Source organism: Pelophylax lessonae, assembly GCF_965119305.1.
Source record: "Pelophylax lessonae genome assembly, chromosome: 5".
Taxonomy (NCBI): domain Eukaryota; kingdom Metazoa; phylum Chordata; class Amphibia; order Anura; family Ranidae; genus Pelophylax; species Pelophylax lessonae.
The window spans coordinates 286,257,311-286,281,457 of NC_138772.1; the positions used below are offsets into that span (position 1 = coordinate 286,257,311).

Genomic DNA, 24,147 nt, shown 5'->3' on the forward strand with positions numbered 1-24,147 from the left:
GTCCACTTTGTCCAATTAGAAAACACTTTGCCTTCACTGAGACAATGCAAAGCATTTTGTGAATGGGGTCCGTGTCGAGCAGATGACCTCTTGTGTTCAGTAAGCAGCAGGGTAGCCATGAGACCTGGAAGCTAGTAGTGCTAGTACAGTGATTTCCCGCTTCTACAGAAATCCTGTGGGTCAATTTTTACTTACATTGGTCCAATGCCACCGATCTAACTTTATAAACATTAACATACCTGGAATTCAGCTTTAACATTTGTGATAATATTAGTAATCTCTCTTTGTTCAAGCTTTAATACGATATGTATTTCTTTTCAGAACAACCCTTTCTATGTAAAGCCAAGAGTTGCTGTCCACAACTTTGGTGTAAAACACTATGCTGGAGAGGTAATATTTTTATGCTTATCTGCAGTGTATAAAAAATCTCTGTCATACATACATGACTGACTACTTCTACTGACAAGTTATGTGCAATTCACTGTCAGACACATTTTATGTGGTATTTTTCACTCACTGACATTTAAGAAAGGTTATCTAGTTTTACAATCTTGTCCTTTGTTCTCATGTAAAGGTCTTGTATGATGTAAGAGGTACCTTGGAGAAGAACCGAGACACTTTCAGAGATGACCTTCTTAATTTATTGCGTGAAAGCAGGTAAAGTGAACTTCAACCGTTGCTTTATATATCTGCAAATGAATAATAGAAAATTTTAAAAAATGTATATGTCAGTTGATCTGAATTGACCAGATTTGGCCATCTTCATGATAACCAAATCATCGTCAGTTATCTGTACCAGAACCTAAGTTGGGCCTAGAGGACCCAACTTGCATATACATAGTTGCCCCAAAGAAAACTGACCCAAATTTATTATGCAAATAATCAGTTCTGATGTCACTTGCTACATGCTTATATTGGGGCATTGACTCAGAAAAAAATAAAAGCTAAGAGGATCAGCATGACAGCCAGGAAAGTATAATTTTCAGAAGAAGGTCTCAGGTGGCATCCATATTTCTTAGGAATGGGTGCCAATATTACAGGCACAGTCCTGTTCCTGATCCCAGTGTAATGTAACTCCTTGTTATGCTATTGAACATCCCTTAATACATAGGATGTAATTTTTTATGTGCCATCAAAATCAGAAAATAAAAGTTTTTACCTGCTTGTAAAAGCATTAAATAAAGCTTTTTTTTTTTTTTTTTTTTCAATTAAAAATAATAAACATGTCATACCTACCTGCTCTGTGCAATTGTATTGCACAGAGCAGCCCCGAACCTCCTCTTCTTGGGTCCCCTGCCAGCACTGTCTTCTCCTCCTCTTCAGTGTCTTCCCCTATAGCCACCCCTTCCTATGGAGTGAGACATTTCTATACACACACATAGCGCAGCTAAGCCCAGCCCTCCACTCCCTACTCACTGGATTTGATTGACAGCAGCAGGAGCCATTTGCTGACCGCCAGCAGTACATAAAATGCAGCAAGTCGGCTCTGTCCCGCGAAATTATGTTACTGTATGTCATTTAGCAGGACCGCTAGTGGACCGATTGGCTTCAGGGGGAGCCAATCAGTGGGTCCAGCAGATGCCATTACTAGTAAAAAAAAAATGTATTAATTAAAATGACATATCCCCTAATTTGTAGACGCGATAACATTTGCGCAAACCAATCAATATACACTTATTGGGATTTTTTTTTACCAAAAATATGTAGCAGAATCCACTTTGGCCTAAAATGATGAAAACATTTTTACATTTTTTTTTATTGGGAATGTTTTATAGCAGTTTCTTTTTTTGTTGCTCTTTTTTTGTTTATAGCTCAAAAAAAATAAAAAATCGCAGAGGTGATCAAATACCACCAAAAAAAGCTCTATTTTTGGGGGGAAAAAGGAAATTTTTTTAGTTGCACGACCGCGCAATTGTCAGTTAAATTAACGCAGTGCTGTCTCGCAAAAAAAGGGCCTGGTCATTAAGGGGGAAAACCTTCCAGGACCAGAAGTGGTTAAAGGATAAGTATGAACAGAGCTCTTTTAGCCATACCTTTCCTGTAGTTCACAGGAGTGCACTTAGTTCTGCACTCCTGTGACCCAGATTCTGTTGACAACAGGATAATTCCCTCTGTCAGCTTATGTCACAGAGGCCATCCAGGCTCTGTAGGGATTCCAACAATAATTGGCAGCTGGCTCTGCCTCTCAGCATGGTGCTGAGAGCCTAAGCAAGCCGCTTCTGCCCATTGCACAGGCCCATTCCAGTGAGCGCTGGAGGGGCAGAGCACAGAGAGGTAAATGACAGTCACTGCACTGTGCTCAGAGCAGACCTGAGAACTGAGCAATCAGTGGTCTTTGATCATTCAGTTATCGGTTTAGAGCCAGTGGGAGACAGATGCAACAACAGATCGATGTTGCAACCATCTAGGTGAGTAGGATTTTTATTTATTTTTTAATCCCGCAGAGTATGCATTAGGGTAAATAACGTTTTGCCTTTAGCCACTTTTATTCATTATTCAGTGTGTTTTAGTCTACTTGTCTTTCTTCACCTAATAGCCATTCTCCCATCTTATGGCAGTAGGAAATATGCAGGAAAAAAGTCTTGATCATTTCTACTAGAAACAGATTTTAACAGCTAGCATCCAAAATCAATATGGTAGTCGCTGGTCCGTTAAAAAAAAAAAAAAAAAAAAAAAAAATCCTGACTGTGTAGTGATAGAATTTGAGAGGATTTCTGCTTTATAGATTAGTTAGTGTTGTAGAACAATGTGCCAGTTGTTCATTTAAATGGTAAAGCAGAGTTCCATCCAAAAGTGGAAGCTCCACTTATCTGCTTCCTCCCCTCCACATTTGACACATTTCGGGGGGAGGCGGGAGTGGATACCTGTCAAAAACAGGTCCCCGCTTCCACTTCTGTGCAAGGGTGCCGCAGTGACCTACATCATTTGCAGCCCCTCCTCCTCCATCACCCCCCCCCCCCCCGCTGCCTTTTGGGAGACACACACAGGTCCCAGAATACAGTGGGACCTTTCAGAGAAAGCAGCGCAACTCGGGTATGCGCAGTAGGAAACAGGCTGTGAAGCCGCAAAGCTTCACTTCCTGTTTCCCTTAGCAAGGATGACAGTGCCTGCACCCAGAGCAGATGGACGGGTCGGCTTCGGGTGCTGTCATCGTGGGCTCCCTGGACAGGTAAGTGTCCTTATATTAAAAGTCAGCAGCTACATTACTTGTAGCTGCTGACTTTAATTTTTTTTAATACAGGCTGGAATTCTGCTGATATGCTGACAGTGATATGCTGCAGGACTGTTTGGCTCATTTGGGACTCAAATAAATGTCCTCAGAAAATGAATGTATCTTTTAAATTATTTTTCAACTACATATTTTTATAAGCAAACATCAGCAGTGCTACCCATGTTAGCATATTACCAGTCTGGTATGTTATTTTCTCTGCTTGTTCTTATATCCATAGTTAAAATATTAAAGTTGAAAAAAGATGCATTTCCATCAAGTTCTGAATCTCAGCAGGTTTGGTTTAAATAAAGGTAACATAAACTGCTTTCAGCCAGGGCCGTAGACTGCTTTCAGCCAGGGCCGTAGATCATTTTTTCCCTGGGAAAGATTCAGCCCTGGGCAACCAAAGGAAAATAGGAAAAATAACACACACAGCGCATTAAGAGTGCAGGGTTTGGGAGTGCGAGGTTTGGAAGTGCAGAACAACTACAACTGCCCCCAGTACAGCTCTCCCCAGTACAGAGTCCCTCCTGTACAGAACCCCCCCCCCCCCCTTCAGTACAGATCTTCCCCTCCTTATTACAGCTCCCCCAGCATAAATCTCCCCCCTTAGTATAGCCCCACCTGTACAGATCCCCCCTTAGTACAGCTGCCTAAAGAAGGAGCTGTTTGCCTCTGAAATGCACCAGATACCTTTATGTGATCTCTGCATGTATAATGATGATGCAATATTAAGTTAATGTATATTGTACCCTCGTGATTGTGTACCATTCTGCTATGTGAATTTTCAATGCAACTTGTTTAAAATTGTTCTTTTTATAGAGTTAAAATAAAATGCATACATTTTTAAGATAACATAGTTGTTTTCAAGCCATTAAAGTCCCACCCAATGGGGGAATCCCTGTATTAGATCCCCCCCATAGTACAGCTCACCTCCAGTACAGATCCCACTTGGTACAGATAGATCTCCCCCACCTCTTAGTACAGATCTCCTGCCTCCACGAAACAAACTCAGCAGTCAAACCAGCCAATTCAGAGTGAGTGGAAGCCCTCCCTTAGTGTCATGTCTTGCCCGAAGAAGGAATAAAGAAAATCTTCCCTCGCTCTGAACTTCAGATGCCTGTGCCAGATCTGACAGACAGACAGCAGCAGTTGCACCACGGATGCTGGGGAGCATCCTACCCTCCACAACTGTGGCCATTTTTTACCCTCAGGGAGAACAAAAAGACTTTTTGATTTCTCCAAAGAAGTCAGATCAGTTCCATAGAAGAATTTTCCAATATCTGTTGGATATTTAGGTAAACAAAAAATTATTAGGAATAGGTGAACTCCTTAGGTAAAGAGGTCCCACTTTGATCTAGGATGTGAGCTGTGGCACACCAGGTTATTTTAAAGGCAAGAAATAAGCACATATTGCCTAATATTGTAGTGTATTATTTAATGGTCCACTTTCATTTTTTTCTTTTTTTTTTGACCTGTCATTTGTTGCCTTTCCTGCGGAATTACTGACATGCCACAATTATATGTAATCAGCTAACAAACCAAAATGTTTGTTTCTTTCTACTTCTTTATTCAGGCTTGATTTCATATATGACCTATTTGAGCATGTTTCAAGTCGGAATAATCAAGACACATTAAAGTCTGGAAGCAAGCACAGGAAACCTGCAGTCAGCCTACAGTTTAAGGTGTGTAATTATTACCCTTCCCAAGACTTTATTTATAGCAAATGCAGAGCAACTAAAACTACATTAACCAAATAGCTTTTTTGTAGTTTAATCAGTTGGATTTACAGGCCCTACACATAAAACAGAAGAATGGTGTTAGTGATCTCAGCTGTTAGGGAGATGCTGAAAAGAATGAATCAAATCACAGTTAATGTGACACTATGTGATCTCTGTATTCTGAAAAAAATAATCTACACACATCCACTATTGATATGCCCTCTACTTTTTCATAAAATCATTTCTTACTGTGTTTTTCTGCCTCCTTCTATCGCCCTCAGTGAGCCCTCAAACTCTCACTTCCATTTGTTTGGAATCAGTGATGCACTTTATTTGTGGTTATGTGTACTGCTCTATGACAAAACTATAAAGGAACCCCCAATCCCCACGCAGAAAACAAAATGTCAATCCTAAACCCTAAGGCCCCTTCCATACGGAGCAAGCTCCGTTAGAGTCTACCTGCTCAGCGAGGCATCTGTTCACTGATCCCCGCTGAGCAGGGGGATCACTAGTCCATGCCCATTCCGCTTATGCAGAGCAGACACAGCCTGCTCTCCTTTATGGGCAGTCGGAAGTAAACAGACCGCCTGTCCGTTTCACTCAAACTGATCCACTACACCGATGGGAAACGGATTCCCATCTGTCTGTTTTTAGAGGATAGGATCAGAGTGGATGTTGGTGGTTGTCAATGGCCACATGTCCGTTGTCACCTGCTGCTCCTTAAAGGAGATTGGAGGGCCCAATCGGGTCTGCCTGAAAAACGTACACTTATAACATGTATCAATCATTCCTATATATCTTCATTTTGCTTCCAGTGAAATCTTCCTAGAACTGCATGTGTGCCACACAGTGAAACTCCTCCACCAATCGTGGCTTTTGGGTGGACTCTCACCTGGAATGTTGGACTCTTAAATTACAGGAGGTCACATAAGCCATATACCCCACAGGGGTTAGTACTTTCTCGTCTCTCCTTAAGGCTGTCTCTAGGTACAGTTCTTAGGACTGTAGTCACACCAGCCTCTCAAGGGTTACTCCTTCTCCTGCACAGGTTTAGCAACAGTCCCAGCACAGCTCTATAAAACAGAGACACATTATCATGCTTTCTTTAAAGCACAGGTTTATTACACTCACCTTCTCATAGGCAGATGCATTGCTTATCAAATTCCCATGTACTCTCTCTCTCTGCGGCTAATACAGATCATTTCTGCTTCCTCAAACTCCTGGGAATGGCACAAGTGTGAGGTCATCATGCTATGAGCATTCCCCAGAGTTTGTGAAAGGGAACCCATAACAAACATATAGTGGGATTTTGTCACATTTTACTGCAAAAGTTGAAATATGCTTTAAGATACGATAACTGAAATACGGGAGTATCGCTACTGGACTTTAGGAAAAGCATGTAACGTTTTATTTCATATATTTCTTTCCCATGCTACTAACAACTTAGCCACTAGAGGGCAATATGGGAAAGCCAGTCAAGTTATTCCACGTATTAACCATGATAAAAAATGAATGGTAAAATCTACTATGTTTAGTTAAAGATTATTCATAAATCTATTCTTTATTTTAGGATTCTCTGCATTCCTTAATGGCAACACTGAGCACATCAAATCCATTCTTTGTTCGCTGCATTAAGCCAAATGTACACAAGGTAAGATGAAGTTCTGCACAATTAAGTGACAACAGTCCAGTATTTTACGTCTTTCTGATATGTATATATGTATTTACTTTATAATTATTTATGCTTCAGGTGTTGCTTTGTCATTTTGGTTTCCTGTAGAAGCATGTTCATCTGAGGAGTGTAGCTTAATAAAAAATTTATGAATCAAAAGCGTAGTGTAGATTGCCTATCCTGGGAGTGTAAATAGAAGCTAAATATGAATTGGTTTTTCTGCAGCTTAGTTTGCATAGGGTGTTAATATTGTACAGTCATTAAACATTTCAGTTGTTCTTTTTTGATTTTACAACAGTGCAAAGAAACAGATTCCTTTTAATTATATTCCTACCAGCCTTATATTCACACCCCACCCCCGACTCTGTTCAGCTACAGGTGCAAAGGTGGGGAACCCTATGTAAGCTATCCAAGTCATGACTTAAAGCATACACAGGGCTAAGGACTCTATCCAGCCCCCTGTGTCAGTGTTGGGGGTCTAAGTGGCCAATCACCAAGCAACAGCTCTTTTACACAGAAGGATGGGAAATGTCACATGCTCCTCATACCCAGACCTACCAGATATGTTTCTTCACTCCTAGAAGCCATAGAAGAAAGATCAAATATAGATACAAATGTTCCCCATTACATTGTGTACTTGGCATGAGCACAAACTATGTATTCTTATGACGAGTAATAAATAGATTTCCACAGCTGAAGAACTGAGTTTTGTTATGCTAAATAATATTGATCACGTGTGGCTTTCAAGAAAGTTAAAGACAAAAAAAATTATTATATTGCATCACCATTTCTTAGATGCGCTGGCTCCCATTATTTTTCTTTTTTCTTTAATTTTTTCTTCTTTTTTTAATTAGTGATCCAGCCATTAGGTCCATTATTTTTCAACTTACCGTACTTTAAAATACTAAGCAGTCTAGATAAAGCAGCAGTTAGAGGGTTGACACAAATCATTTACCACTGACAGGCATACTTGCAACGGATGGTCAGCTTTTATTTAATTATATAAAACCCTTTTCCCAATAGGAAAAAAACTGTTTCTGTAACTGCTTAAAAAGTCGTTAAGAGGTTCCATCCAGAGCTGGGGTCTCAAAACTTTCTATACAAGGGGTCAGATTATGGCCCTTTCAGACTTTTGGTTGCCAAACTGTGGTCAGTGGGAGTAGAAAATGCCCTTGCATCAGTTGGAGTAAACAATGCCGAACGTTGGGTTGTCAGTGGGAGCAAGAAAATTACATAGCGCCTGTGGTCAGTAGGAGGAGAATTAGTGCCCCATCATTGCTATTGGTTGGAGGAAAATTGCCAGTTTTTGGTATCAGTAGAAGAAATGGTGTCACATCATTAGAATAAGTGGTAGGAATAGTGCCACATCATTGGTGGTAGTGGAATGAACAGTTCCCCATTGTTGGTGCAAGTGGAAGGAATATTGCCCTGTCGCTAATGTTAGTGAATGGGATGTTGCCTCATTGTGGGTGTCAATGAAGAAAATAGTGCCCCATCGTTGGTATCAGTGGGAGGAATATTGCCCCCCGTTATTGTCAGTGGTAGGAATAGTGATTTTTATCAGAAGAAGGAATAGTGTCCCAAGGGACGAATAAAGGCAAGAAAAGGCATCTGGCCTGTAGGTCAGTTTGGAGACCACTGAATAAGAGAGACAGGCACTGAGAAATTCCAGTTCTGGACAAATCATATGCTGCTGAATGTTGCAATTCAGTTGATGAAAGATCTTTCCCCTTTATTCGTAGAAAAGATATGATTGGCTCCATGTAGAGCAGCGGTTTTTTGTCAAAATATCTCTGATGTTCGAAAGTGTTTAGCTGTTTTGGCTAACTTACCATGAGTAATTCTCAGGTAGCCTTGCTGCTTTCTATAGCCTGGCTTGCATGGCTTTTCTGCTTCTTAGACTGGCCATACATGCTTAGATTTCTGTCATTCAGAACAATGTGGATGGAGAATCTCTGCTGCTGGTTGTTGTATTCCTACAGCCACAGCACCTGCAGTTGTCTAAATACCTGAGCTGATTGGATTTAGTCTCCGTTTGGCCAACAATTTTACATTCAGCTTTTTTCATTTTTCAATTGACTTTTGTGGAGTTGGGTGGTGTACTTATGGATGTGAGCTGTGTATAACTAACATTAGTCTTTTTCCCTCAGTGTGGCCATGGCCATACTGTAACCTGGTTTGTAGAATGCTTCCCTGTCTAAAAACCCAAAACACATCTCTGTTAGCCAGCAGTACAGTGCATGCACACCTTTAATCATATACCTGGGCTGCTTGCCATTGTCCCAGTTTTTTTGCTTGTGTAGTATTTAAACCATTTCACAGAAGGCATTTTATCCTCATGGATCTTGATGGAGTATTCTGTTTTTTTTTTTTTCCATTCACCCTATATTGATTTAAGTGCAATGGGGAAAATCCTGGAATCATACATTCAGAATTTTACTATGGAGTTATTAGTTATTTTTTGTGCTATCAAATGTTTACTCTTATTGCTCTCAGTTTGTGCAGTTATTTTAGGTTTTTGCTTTTTTATTTATATTTTTCTTAAAAAATTTATCCCTAGGGTGCACAAAGACAAGTTTGTTTTTCAACATTCTTGCAGGCCACAATAGTTTAATTGCTAAATAAATCTTTTTATTCATTAATAACCTTCTCCCCTTAGAATTCCTGTCTTCTTTGGTCTCCTGCATCCTCCCTTTTCTTCATGCTAAATACCCAGAGTTATAAAATCTAACAAAGGCATTCCTCACATATTTTTAATTCTATAGTTTACATATTTGTGCTCTCTTGGTATGTCGCTCGGCATGTCACCTCCCCCTTGCCTTACAGCAGGTTAATGAGGCTCTGTACTTTCCTATAGCAGAGAGAAGTGTTGTTTTAGTAGCATTGTAGGTATCTGTGTATAGTCTTTGTTTTGTATTGCACTAACATATAAATGTATTGTAAACTTATTATAAACAGTAATGCCGATCATATTAACCTTTTAAAGTACATCATTCTGCCGGATGCACAGGACAAAAAAAACTGGTGGTGTCTACAATCATCCAAAGAATGGACATGGTACTGAAAGCTAGTAATAATTCCAATGTAAGATATTAATATAAGGAAAAAATGGGCTACCAAAAAGATCTATATGAAAAACGACTGTCCTAAATGTATTCGGGTAAAGCAAGCTAAAGCTGCCAATCACTGTAGTGTCACCACATACAATATCAGTGAAAAAATAAAAATAGTAAATCAGGAGCTAAAGCATAAAAATAAGTGCAAATGAAGCTAAGAATAACATGAGTGATGAAATAATCCCACATGTGATATACCACAAAAAAGTGAAAGGCAAATAATATAAATATAAAAAATATATATATATAAAAAATACAAAAATGCAGGAGTCCATAGAGAGTGTGAATCAAACTTGTGCAAAAAGCAAGAAAAAAATTTCCTTTTAAGACTTCAAAAATAAGACTAGTAATGTCCAGCGTTGAAGGTGTCACCAGTGTAGAATCACAGCAAACCACTATCCACCATCAAGTGCAATGGCCGCTCACCTTAATCTATAGAGCAGGGCTTCCCAAACTTTTTTGGGCTGAGACCCACTTCTGAATACAGTTATTTTTCGGGACCCACTTGCAGCCATTTTCACGTCATAGTGCCCCTTTACACATCACAGTATTATACTAGTGCGGTGTAACTTAACTGGTTCCTGACCGCCCGTCGCAGTTTTTATTTGTAAATTACTTTACTACTGCTTTAGGCCTAGTTCACATGTAAGCGGGTTGGCGGCCCACATTTGCACAGGCATAGCAGCCCATTGAATTGAATGGGCTGCTATGCCCTTGTTTTCCGCAGAAAAAAGGTACATGCAGCATTTAAAAAAATGCAGTGGCCTTGAAATCTATCCTGCTTTTGCACCATATGACTTACCTGCAGTTCCTGCACTGGCAAGCTTTCTGTGTTTTTATATATGTGGGCCCAGGATTTAAAAACACAGTTTGCATGTGCAGAAACTGCAGGTGTTCCGTGAGAATTACCTACCCGTGAGAAAAACCTACCCTCGTCACTTCCGGTTCACCCTCAGTGTGTGTAACGCGGCGGGTACATTAAAACAGCTGGGTTACAATATGAGTCATCTCCGCTCCTGTCCCTGTGACTTCCCTCATCTCGGCAAGTAAATATAAAAGCGGCGGCGGGTGTATGAAAACATAATTCACGGACCCGCCAGCCGCTTTTATATTTACTAGCCAAGATGAGGGAAGTCATAGGGTCAGGAGCGGAGATTACTCGTATTGTAGCCCAGCTGTTTTAATGTACCCGCCGCGTGGGTAGGTTTTTTTCACGGACACCCTCATCAATTCATGCTAGTGCGCATGCGCACTACACAGCTCCTCATCTGTTCCTATAGGTATCCGGGTCTGTGAGCATGCGCACTGCTGCGCTGCTCAGCTGTTCCTGGCCGGAAATGACGAGGGTAGGTTTTTCTCACGGGGTAGGTAATTCTCACGTTACACAGGTAAGTCACATGGTGCAAAAGCAGGATGGAATTCACGGCCACTGCATATTTCTAAATTCTGCCTTCACCTTTTTTCAGTGGATAACGCAGGCATAGCAGCCCATTCAAATCAATAGGCTGCTATGCCTGTGTAAATGTGGGTCACCAACCCGCATACATGTGAACCAGGCCTAAAATAAGACATCAAACAGTGTCTGGCCTACCTGGTGACTGGTCCTGGCGCTCAGCTCTGATCCGATGGCCTGGTCATTAAGGGGGCAAGTCCTTGCGGTCCAGAAGTGGTTAAACCTGTAGGAGGACCAGTGTTTTTATTTCTAAATTACTTTACTACTGCATTAGGCCTGGTTCACATGTATGTGTGTGTATGTGTGTTGGTGGCCCACATTTGCACAGGCATAGCAGCCCATTGATTTGAGTGGGCTGCTATGGCCTCGTTTTCCACAGAAAAAAGGTGCATGCAGCATTTAAAAAAATGCAGTGGCCTTTAAATCCATCCTGCTTTTGTACCATGTGACTTACCTGCAGTTCCTGCACTGGCAAGCTTTCTGCGTTTTTATATACGTGGGCCCAGCATTTAAAAACACAGTTTGTGTGTGCAGCAACTGCAGGTAAGTTGCATGGTGCAGGATGAATTTCAAGGCAACTGGATATTTTAAATGCTGCATGCACCTTTTTTCACCGGAAAATGCAGGCATAGCAGCCCATTCGAATCAATGGGCTGCTATGCCTGTGCAAATGTGGGTCGCCAACCAGGCCTAAAATAAGCCATCAAGCAGTGTCTGGCCTATATGGTGACTGGTTAATACTAAAAAGAAAAGTGTTAATTGCCATAGGTCATACACATAAATCGTATACATCATAGCACTTTTTTTATTTATAAATCCTTTAAGTACCTTATTCCTGCACTGCTGATGTGGGGTTACATTCAATTTTCCAGTTCTTTGGCATCTGCAGGGAGAGATCTTTGGGGGGGTGCTTTTTATTAATCTGCTGGTGTATGCTCTCTACAGTATGTGTCTGTGTCTGGTCAGCCCTGATTGGTGCTGTGCAAGTAACAAGACCAAAAAAAACTGTTTCAGAAGAGCAATTCAAATTAGAGCATAAATATCAGTTAACTGTTTCATTCCCAATAAATCTTTATTGAACATCAAATGTGTATTTTTGTGCATTAATGTGGTGTAAGCAGAGTCAGAGATGACTTACACAAGCTTTCACTTTGTTCAGATGGAATCTGCATCCAAGGTTCTTTTTTTACTTTACAGGTATTAGCAACTACGGTGTTTATATTTTAAACTGATTTATATTAAAACTAAGCTTTTTTGTGAGTTTTTTAGTGAATGCGATCAGTCAGCTATATCCTGTCCCCATAGTGTTTAGCAATAGGAGGACATGGAGGAGGAGGGATGGAGGAAGTGGGCTTTCATTTACCACTGTGTATATGCCTTTATGTGTGTGACTCTATAGTCATATGGGCTGCACAGATAAGAAAAAGGAGAAAATGAAAAGCTTAGATGGGAACTTAAATTGCAGAATGCTATGTAGAGGATACCAGCTGGTCTACAGTCGCTCAGGCTGCAGTGGGGACACAGAGAAGATGGGAGGGACAGCTGAAATTCGGAACAGCCAGGTATATTTCTCTCTACTCAAAATAAATGCTTTAGTGGCTTTGTAAGTATGAACACTCTGTTAAAAAACATGTAATAAGAGTTTTTCATAGCCTGGGTTTAATGACACTTTAAGCTGGCCAAACACTGAAATTCCCTGCTGAACCAGCCAAATTTCAATCAGGGTGTGGCTGTCCCAATTTGATTGACTTCTGTCAAAGGATCATGTTGGAAAACTTTTCTTGATCGGTACAGTGTCCAGGCTGGGGGGTATTGGGCATCCCTACAACCACCTAATTTGTGCGGCTAAATGAAAAAACTTAACAGTGCATGGCAAGCTTAAATTTTTGCACAGCAAATTTACGTTGATCTTTTTAATTTTCTTTTCTTTTCACCCTCCAGGTTTAGTATGCTTAGAGTTTAATTAGTGTAGGACTTTTAATTCCTTTTAAGTCTCCCTAATTTGTCCCAATGCTTAATAGGCAATCTGCAGGAGTTCATTCATAGGATATGCGACTACGAAGTACAAATAAATTGCAGGTACTTGACTTTGGAAGAATATAAAGAAAGTCACATAATGAATTGAAATTCTTCACTAAATGGTCCACCAAGGTGGCCCTGCTGGGTTTGAATATGATAAAAAAGACCCCTAGCCCAATTAAACTGAAAGGACAGAAACAACACTTGCTTTTAATGACCACACTGTTGCTTTTGCCATTTTAATGATCTAGTCAAGCTGTATATTCTCCTCAAATGATTTATGCCCACTTACCTAATGTTTCTCCAAAGTAGTGTTGTAGGGCAACTTCACTTTTATGGAACAAAAAAAATATAGCATATACAAATGCTGCACAAGCCATATTGTAATTTATTTCTATTAAAAATTACCTTTCCTTTTCAAACTGCAGCACTGTCATTTTCTGTGAAATTTAATGTACTAAGGTGACCTGGGGCGTTCTGTACACAGTTGGTGTACAGAACGCTTCCAAAAATGTAATTTAGTGTTTAGATGAAGAATTCTGCATTAAGAAAGCGGTCAGGCTTTAGGCATCCTCTGTAACACAAAATGTAATTTTTGGTAAACTACTCCCTAAGGGTTAATCACTTCTAAAGGGATGCAGACACTGCCACTTGTCGCATCAAAAAACTGAAAGTGCATCATCTGATTAAAATTAATTTGTCACTCCTATTCTGAATCAGTATCCACAAGACATAGTAGAATAAACAGATTTATCTTCAGAGCAGAAACAGGTAAAAATCAAAAGGCAAAGTTTGTTAAAATCCTCGCAATGTACATAGATAACTGAGAGGGGATTGTGTTTCTCTAAAAAAAGTGGAGTCTATAGTTGGTTTTAACAACTTGACTTCCAGGAGATTTACCTGCCTTCCTGACCAAGCCATTTTTTGCAATACGGCACTGTGTTATTTTAACTGACAATTGCGTGGTAGTGCAACGCTGTACCAAAAAGAATAGAGATTTCTTTTGGTGGTATTTGATCACCTCTGCGGTCAAAAATGAAGACATTAACTTAGGTTACTATTAAACTATATGAGGAAATTGTAGAATGTGGGACTTTAACGGTACTCAATGACTATTTAAAAATATTGCCAATACCAAAAATATATTTATAATAAAATGAGTTATATTTTATTTCCATACAGCTTCATAAAACAAACATACATCATCAAAAAGTTTTTCTGTATTTTTTTTTGTAGAGGTATAGACATACAATAATTCCTTATAAACTTCAATGTCCAACCGGTTTCGCTGGACTGGCTTCTTCAGGGAAATTAAGGTATATATAGTGAAAAACTGATAAAGAGAAGACATACAAATAAGACACATTCATATTTGATAGATTACATCAAGGTAATTCATATCATATAATGACCAGAAAAAAGGTTCAATGCAGAGAAAAGGCAAAAAAAGAAAAAAAAGGGGGCAGATAATAAAAATAAGGGATAAACATTTGGGATAACCATACCTGAAGCATGTAATCCCAATCTACTGTTGAAAAAGAACTGTAGTGATGTAGTGAGGTTTAGATCCAATGCCCGATGTTTGGGTCAAAGGCAAAAAGGCCCCACCAAATGGGTCTCCCGCAGAGGGGATATTAAGCCCCCAAGGTAGAAAATAAACAGCCCAAGACACAGTGCTTTTTAAAAAAAAACTGCCAAAACATTGGTAATTTTAGATATTTATATTTGAATCTATATTGGAAAAAAAAGAAAAAGGATTTATAATATACTTCTGTTCTGAATTTATATATACTTACGTGTATCACACACATGTCCCATATACCTATTGCGCCAAAGGACGTTCCTGATGATGGAGTGATTAAATTTAGGTCCTTTCTGGCAGAAAAAACAGATTAGCCAGAGAAAAAAAAACACACACAACCCCAATACAATCAAAGTTGCCGGAGTAGTATAGACAAAAAGGTTGTGGGTCTATATTGAGAAAAATCCACGATCCATACAAATATATAAAGGAAGAAAATGTATTTATTTTTTTTTAGGCAAGTGTCCACCTAAAACGAACAATTGCTAATTAGGAATCTTCAAAAAAATATACAAGATATAAAGAATAGAGGAGAGACGGGGATTAGACTATCCCAAAGCTTTCCAGAGAAGTACAGTGCCTTGCGAAAGTATTCGGCCCCCTTGAACTTTGCGACCTTTTGCCACATATTAGGCTTCAAACATAAACATATAAAACTGTAATTTTCTGTGAAGAATCAACAACAAGTGGGACACAATCATGAAGTGGAACGAAATTTATTGGATATTTCAAACTTTGTTAACAAATAAAAAAAACCTAAAAAAGTGGGCGTGCAAAATTATTCAACCCCTTTACTTTCAGTGCAGCAAACTCCAGAAGTTCAGTGAAGATCTCTGAATGATCCAATGTTGACCTAAATGACTAATGATGATAAATAGAATCCACCTGTGTGCAATCACGTCTCCGTATAAATGCACCTGCACTGTGATAGTCTCAGAGGTCCGTTTAAAGCGCAGAGAGCATCATGAAGAATAAGGAACATACCAGGCAGGTCCGAGATACTGTTGTGGAGAAGTTTAAAGCCAGATTTGGATACAAAAAGATTTCCCAAGCTTTAAACATCCCAAGGAGCACTGTGCAAGTGATAATATTGAAATGGAAGGAGTATCAGACCACTGCAAATCTACGTAGACCTGGCCGTCCCTCTAAACTTTCAGCTTATACAAGGAGAAGACTGATCAGAGATGCAGCCAAGAGGCCCATTATCACTCTGGATGACCTGCAGAGATCTACAGCTGAGGTGGGAGACTCTGTCCATAGGACAACAATCAGTCGTATACTGCACAAATCTGGCCTTTATGGAAGAGTGGCAAGAAGAAAGCCATTTCTTAAAGATATCCATAAAAAGTGTCGTTTAAAGTTTGCCACAAGCCACCTGGGAGACACACCAAACACGTGGAAGAAGGTGCGTAAAAGCAACACAGCTCATCACCCTGAACACACCATCCCCACTGTCAAACATGGTGGTGGCAGCATCATGGTTTGGGCCTGCTTTTCTTCAGCAGGGACAGGGAAGATGGTTAAAATTGATGGGAAGATGGATGGAGCCAAACACAGGACCATTCTGGAACAAAACCTGATGGAGTCTGCAAAAGACCTGAGACTGGGACAAAGATTTGTCTTCCAACAAGACAATGATCCAAAACATAAAGCAAAATCTACAATGGAATGGCTCACAAATAAACATATCCAGGTGATAGAATGGCCAAGTCAAAGTCCAGACCTGAATCCAATCGAGAATCTGTGGAAAGAACTGAAAACTGCTGTTCACAAAAGCTCTCCATCCAACCTCACTGAGCTCGAGCTGTTTTGCGAGGAGGAATGGGCAAAAAATTCAGTCTCTCGATGTGCAAAACTGATAGAGACATACCCCAAGCAACTTACAGCTGAAATCGCAGCAAAAGGTGGTGCTACAAAGTATTAACTTAAGGGGGCTGAATAATTTTGCACGCCCAATCTTTCAGTTTTTTATTTGTTAAAAAAGTTTGAAGTATCCAATAAATTTCATTGCACTTCATGATTGTGTCCCACTTGTTGTTGATTCTTCACAAAAAATTACAGTTTTATATCTTTATGTTTGAAGCCTGAAATGTGGCAAAAGGTCGCAAAGTTCAAGGGGGCCGAATACTTTCGCGAGGCCTGAAATGTGGCAAAAGGTCGCAAAGTTCAAGGGGGCCGAATACTTTCGCGAGGCACTGTATCTTTTACCTTCAAGAGTCAGGGAATGTACACCGGCGCGCAGGGAGTGTAGAGAGACACTGAAGCTGGCGTGATGAGAGCTTCTACAGCTGCAAGAAAAAGTATGTGAACCCTTTGGAATGATATGGATTTCTGCACAAATTGGTCATAAAATGTGATCTGATCATCATCTAAGTCACAACAATAGACAATCACAGTCTGCTTAAACTAATAACTCACAAAGAATGAAATGTTGCCATGTTTTTATTGAACACAGCATGTAAACATTCACAGTGCAGGTGGAAAAAGTATGTGAACCCCTAGACTAATGACATCTCCAAGAGCTAATTGGAGTGAGATGTCAGCCAACTGGAGTCCAATCAATGAGATAAGATTGGAGGTGTTGGTTACAGCTGCCCTGCTCTATAAAAAACACACTCTAGTTCTGGGTTTGCTTTTCACAAGAAGCATTGCCTGATGTGAATGATGCCTCGCACAAAAGAGCTCTCAGAAGACCTACGATTAAGAATTGTTGACTTGCATAAAGCTGGAAAGGGTTATAAAAGTATCTCCAAAAGCCTTGCTGTTCATCAGTCCATGGTAAGACAAATTGTCTATAAATGCAGAAAGTTCAGCACTGCTGCTACTCTCCCTAGGAGTGGCCGTCCTGTAAAGATGACTGCAAGAGCACAGCGCAGACTGCTCACTAAGGTGAAGAAGAATCCTAGAGTATCAGCTAAAGACTTACAAAAGTCACTGGCAAATGCTAACATCCCTGTTAGTGAATCTACAATACGTAAAACACTAAACAAGAAGGGATTTCATGGGAGGATACCACAGAGGAAGCCACTGCTGTCCAAACAAAACATTGCTGCACGTTTACAGTTTGCACAAGAGCACCTGGATGTTCAACAGCAGTACTGGCAAAATATTCTGTGGACAGATGAAACCAAAGTTGAGTTGTTTGTAAGAAACACACAACACTATGTGTGGCAAAAAAGAGGCACAGCACACCAACATCAAAACATCATCCCAACTGTGAAGTATGGTGGTGGGGGCATCATGGTTTGGGGCTGCTTTGCTGCGTCAGGGCCTGGACGGATTGCTATCATCGAAGGAAAAATGAATTCCCAAGTTTATCAAGACATTTTGCAGGAGAACTTAAGGCCATCTGTCTACCAGCTGAAGCTCAACAGAAGATGGGTGTTGCAACAGGACAATGACCCAAAGTATAGAAGTAAATCAACAACAGAATGGCTTAAACAGAAAAAAAATACGCCTTCTGAAGTGGCCCAGTCAGAGTCCTGACCTCAACCCAATTTAGATGATGTGGCGTGACCTCAAAAAAGTGATTCACACCAGACATCCCAAGAATATTGCTGAACTGAAACAGTTATGTAAAGAGGAATGGTCAAGAATTACTCCTGACCGTTGTGCACGTCTGATCTGCAACTACAGGAAACGTTTGGTGGAAGTTATTGCTGCCAAAGGAGGTTCAACCAGTTATTAAATCCAAGGGTTCACATACTTTTTCCACCTGCACTGTAAATGTTTACATGGTGTGTTCAATAAAAACATGGCAACATTTCATTCTTTGTGTGTTATTAGTTTAAGCAGACTGTGATTGTCTATTGTTGTGACTTAAATGATGATCAGATCACATTTTATGACCAATTTGTGCAGAAATCCATATTATTCCAAAGGGTTCACATACTTTTTCTTGCAGCTGTATATATATATACCCCTTCCACCCCGCCGACGTAATGACGTCAGACCGGGATGCGTAGGCAAAGCTTGCAAGCTTGCACCTGCGCACCAGTGCTCACATAATTGCCGACCGTGACGTAAGATCATCTGCCCGCCCAGCAGAAGGGCGGGTCCCCAGAGTTCCACGTCACAAGGAAGGCACATGCAAGAGGCAAAGTGGCAGGCAGTGACCCCGCAAGTAGGAGCGGCGCCCAGGGAGGGATCCCATCATAATCAGAAGGATTACTATTAAACTAGACTAACTCAGGGTACACAGCCTACCCACTGAATTGCACAAGTTTTTATCCTGATAGTAATTTTGTGCAAATGGCTGCCCTGATATCGATCTCCCTTTGGTTGCCAGAACCCTTAGCAGCCTTTAATATGAATAGCAGACTGGTGAGTTCGTTTTTTTCGGGCATTACAAATTACCTATGATAAGGATGCAAAGCACAGACGAGTCTATATATTGTCTTCCCTGTACAGCAGAAACGTCAGCCCAAATTCAGCCTGTAAGGACCAATGGCTGACCTGTATCGTGCCTTAGCTATGGTTTGATATTTGGTACTCTGTTCAGGCTGCTGGATATGGGTACATCTGTCAAATAACAAAGCCCTTAATTTTCATTCCTGTATTCCTGATATCATGTTTGTTATATGACAGCACTTTGAGTGTGTGTGTTGTCAGCACTGAGCTCAGGTGGGAGATATGACTGCTTTACAAGATGATATTCAGCCTGACACTTCTGCTCTGCCAGGGAGAGAATACAAGTGTGGAAAAAAAATATGAAGTCATCTCTCAACGACAAAGAATCACTGTTATAACAGTGTAGATTCAAGTTATTACAAACTGACTGTGATATTAGCAATGTCATGTTTCACCAATGGTATTTTGGTACTGTGGGAAGCAGACAGTTAAACATCAAACTGTTGCTGATAGTAAAATGTTGATGGTCTGGTCTAAAGCTGCCTATACTGGATTTTTGCTGGTGTATGTTGGAAATGTGGCAACATAGTTTGTCAGAGAATGTGATCACTGCTTAGAGAAGTCATAGCATGTTACGCACTCAGTAGGGTATGTGCCTGTTGGTTTTACTGTAGGGGCATATCTCCTGGCCTGGACCATTCATTTCCAAAAGATAGCCTAGACACCCAATGTACTCACCAGGGCTGAACCAACCTAGAGGAAGGAGAGGCACCCACTTCGGATGCTGTGGTGGAGAGTGTGCAGCTAGAGTGGGAACTTCTCCTGTCTGCACTCTGTGTCTGATAGACCACCCTGTCAGAATATAGATGAGCTCTGCTAACTGTTTGCACTAGGAGAGCAACTCACCCAGTATAATCAACAAGACTCCGCTGTCCATTTACTGCATTTTATCTGAAGTTTCTAGCTAGGGTGCTCACTTTCACATGGTCATTGGAGTCCCGTTGATTACAGCGTGAGAGCTGATCTCCCAGTGTAATCTGCAGTGCTGAGTTGTCACTGTGACCACTCATTCCTAGTTGTCATGAATTTATTTAAATACCTTTTCTTTTTTTTTTTTATTTATGTATGAAAGCTAAGCTACAGGTACAGCAGGTTGCTTCATCATTTTAACACCTATACCCAGTACAAATTACAGAATAAAATTTCACTTTGGATGAGTTTAAGATGCCCTAAATTGATACTCAACACACCCTGTTTAGTTTACATTGTCCCTTCTATTTCTATATATGGATGATAGCACTGTCATTATTTTAATAAAAAAAAAACAAATCTAAGTACATCTTTCCTAATCGATATACAGCTGTCACATGACCCAGATTTTTCCCAGCCGGTCTGCAGGGAAACATAAGCAGGAGGAGCTTCTAGTCCTCTGCTGCTGGTCACATGTTTAAAATAAAAAAACAGCCTTTAGAATACCGAGGAAAAATAAATAATATAAATAAATTGATTTAAATTTTCATATAAATATATATTTGAAATTAAATCTTTATTATTTTGTGGAAATAATATGGTGTGGGCAGATTTCTGCCAGTCACACCCCTCAAGCCTGTGTCTTTAAATAAGAGACAGGTGAAGTCACCATTAGGCCACTTTCAAACATAGGAGTCCGTCAGCGGACTCAGTTTATCTCAGCGGGGGATCGACCTGCCAATTCCCCCTACTGAGCAGGCGGATGGCAGCTGTGTCTCCCCTCTGTGTGCGGAGACAGAGCTGTCAGGTCCCCGATGTTCTCTATGGGGGAATCGTATGAGAATGAACCGGCTGTCTGTTCTCATCCGATCCCATCCGATCCGCTGGACGGATGGAAAATAGGGTTTCCATCCATCCAGATTTGACGGATCGGATGTTAGCGGACATGTCTCTGCTGACATCCGATGCCCCATAGAGATGCATGGGGCATCCGTTCAGATCCGCCTGAAAAACTGACAGGCAGATCTGAACGGTCCGTGTGAAAGGGGCCTTAATCTACTTTATTATCCCATCCCCATTGTGTTTAGCTGGTTAGTGGACATGAGGGAAGGAGTGGGCTGTCATTTATCACTGTGTATACACCCACATGTGTGACTCTTTAGTCCATGGTTGTCCAACCTTTTGGCTTCTCTGGGCCACATTGAGTGTAGAGAAATTTTTTCGGGCCACATATAAAATATATACTATAGTTAAGGTATAGAAGTAATAAAATGCCGTCGCCGCGCCCCCCGCTCTAATTTAACACAACTAGAAGATGATCAAATGAAATGGAATCAGTATACAGAGGTTTACTTGTTCTGAGAGATATTAAAGGAACACTCTAACCACCATGACCACTTCAGTTATTTGAAGTGGTCATGGTGGTAGGAGTCAGAAACACTGCACATGCTCGCCTCCCCCCCCCCCTCCCCTCCGAGGCAGCCTCTGCCTACCGTTAGTTGGAAGCCACTGTGGCCATGCCCCCGACCCAAATTCCTTCCTCCCCAGCAAAAAAAATAAATTGTCAGGGGTCAGTGGGCCGCATTGCCTGCAGTTTGGGGCTGCTTGCGGCCCCCGGGCCGCAGGTTGGACATGCCTGCTTTAGTCCAAGGCCTGCTTAGATGTGATAGGGAGGAAATGCTCAGCATAGAAACTCACTGAAAACTGACCATGTGCAAAATTGCCACCACAGCTGCAAAATCTCTATCTGAATTGGGGACATGCACAGAAGGTGGAGATAGAGAGTAGCAGGATCAACCAGGTTTTTTGAAAAATATAGAAAACAATTCCCATAGTGACAATCTCTCAGTAAATATGAACAGCATGTAATACAGCATTAATTGATAGTTTTTAACTATGTGGGTTTAGTGACACTTTAATTCCTAGAACAATACATTTTGGTTATCATTATGTTAATAAAATTCTAGTTCTTTTTCCCCATGCTTATTTAGGCATGTGGGAGGGGGGGGGGGGGATTTAGGAATCTTTGCCTTGGGTGCCACAGGACTATGTCCCAGCACCAGTACTCATTGAAGTTGTGTACAAACATTGTAAGTATGTATGTTTCATTGATATTCTAGACAATGTTCTTTCAATACAGTGACAGTTCAGTATGCTAATAAAATGCAAACGCTTCTTAATATTCCTCTGTTTAGCATATACTTGTGATTGTGGACAGTCATCTTTTTGTAATTTGTATTGAAGTTACTTAATGAAGCAAGTGACCAGGTTTCCCTGGGAATGACTTAGAAATGATTTGCAATGTCTGAAAAACAAACAAACGGTTGGGGCCCCATTAATATGTATGGAGAGGCAGAAAAAACCTGCAGCAGGTTGTCTAATTTCCCTAGAATTGGCTGTTCATAGAATAGTATTCTTTGTAAAGACTCAAGTGCTGTCCTGGCAGCACAAAGTTCTTTAAGTACGCAGTCATAGTGGCACTGCCGGATTATTTGCTGCTACTTGTTCGCTGTCTGATAGACAGGTACTGCAAGGCAATCCTCCAAGTTTGACTTCCTTTGAGTGCAAGAAGGGATGAATTAACCAAGCTCGGCCAAAGATATCACATGGGAGACTTGAAATACCAGCCTGCAGAAGAAAGCCTTGTTTTGTGTGCGTGCACTGTGTCTTCGCTCAGTGCTGTGCAGTGATTGCTAGCATTCAGACTGTCTACAAGGAAGCAAACCGAGCAAGAAGAGTAGAAGAAAGGAGAGCTAGATCGGCTGGCCTCATTAGACAGATCATAAGAACAGGGAATGACTGGAAGTAACTGCATTGACCTGCAGCAGTACAGCTAAAAGGCAAGCAGGGCAGGGATCCTTTACTTAAGGTATGGATTTCACATGGACTAAGAGGATTTTCCTGTTCTGTACTCTTCTCTACTTCTATGCTAGTTTAGAGTATCATAGTACGAGCCACTGTTTTATGTCTTCAAACACTTCTAGGAATTAAAGCAGGATTTCATATTGTGCACTGCATTCAAACTACTTTGTGTGTTTAGATTAGGATCTTTTATAGAAAGGTGTTTTCCTACATTGAGTGTTTAATATTAGTGCACTAAGGGCTTATTCACATCATATGTGTTGGGCAGCCTTGCCAAATACAGTCTCAATGCAAGAACTAGGAAATTTGCTTTATGTCCTGTTATTTCAGTTCACCCTACTGTGCTGTGAAAAAAGTTGGACATGCTGCATTTTTTTTGCACAGCGTGTTGCATCGCATTACATCGCATCACAGCACTCTGCAGCGCAGAAAGATAAACAATATGCTACTTTGTGACGTTTATTTCAACAAAACAGTGCAATGCATCATTACAGTGCATTGCAATGTTCCTTCACAACAAACACCAGCGCAGAAATGGTAATGTTTGCTGTTGGTGTGTTTGGACCCATATACTGTAATATGGATGTACAGTGGCTTATTTGGTATTCAGTGCTAGGTGAGGTATTTGTTTATTAATATTTGAAAACAATTTTTAGTTACCATATACAGATAGTAATGCAATATTTACAACTTTTTATCACATAACTTTTTGGCTTTTAAATATTTTTTCCATTTTTCTGTCAGATATCGTCAGACTCAGACAACTGCACTATGGGTTCCTTCACACCACATGTGTTGGGGCTGTGGCGGCAGCCATTTGCAGCATAGCCCTAACACATAGACAAGGCACAATGCCTTGTTTCTTAGAGTGTCAATTCGTAGCATAGTGTTGCTGTACTGCGTGGGCAAAAAAAGTACTTTTTTCAGCACAGCAGTTGGCGATGGGAATCACTGCATCACAACACCCCTGTAGTGAATAGAACTTTGTTGAGATGTAACTCGTGGCATTTCAGTAAAGTTCTTTAATTAAGTGAACAGTGCATAGTGGTGGTATCTCACAGCGTACACTAGCAGCTTCACATTCAGTGTGGCTCACTAGTGTAAATGAGCCCTATATATGAATCATCTCTGAGTATCATAAATTTCCCAGCATGTTGAGACCCTTTGACTGAGGTTATATATTTGTTACTCA

General features: G+C 40.6%; 1 protein-coding gene across 1 annotated transcript in view; it reads left to right on the forward strand.

Annotated features, from left to right (window-relative positions):
- The window catches only part of MYO10 (myosin X), a 312,628-nt gene that overhangs the window by 205,672 nt on the left and 82,809 nt on the right, over nt 1-24,147 (forward strand). The window contains exons 16-19 of the mRNA XM_082257742.1: nt 322-390; nt 575-657; nt 4,788-4,896; nt 6,503-6,583. Of these exons, the coding sequence (XP_082113868.1) occupies nt 322-390; nt 575-657; nt 4,788-4,896; nt 6,503-6,583 (342 nt within the window). The remainder of the gene's footprint in view (nt 1-321; nt 391-574; nt 658-4,787; nt 4,897-6,502; nt 6,584-24,147) is intronic.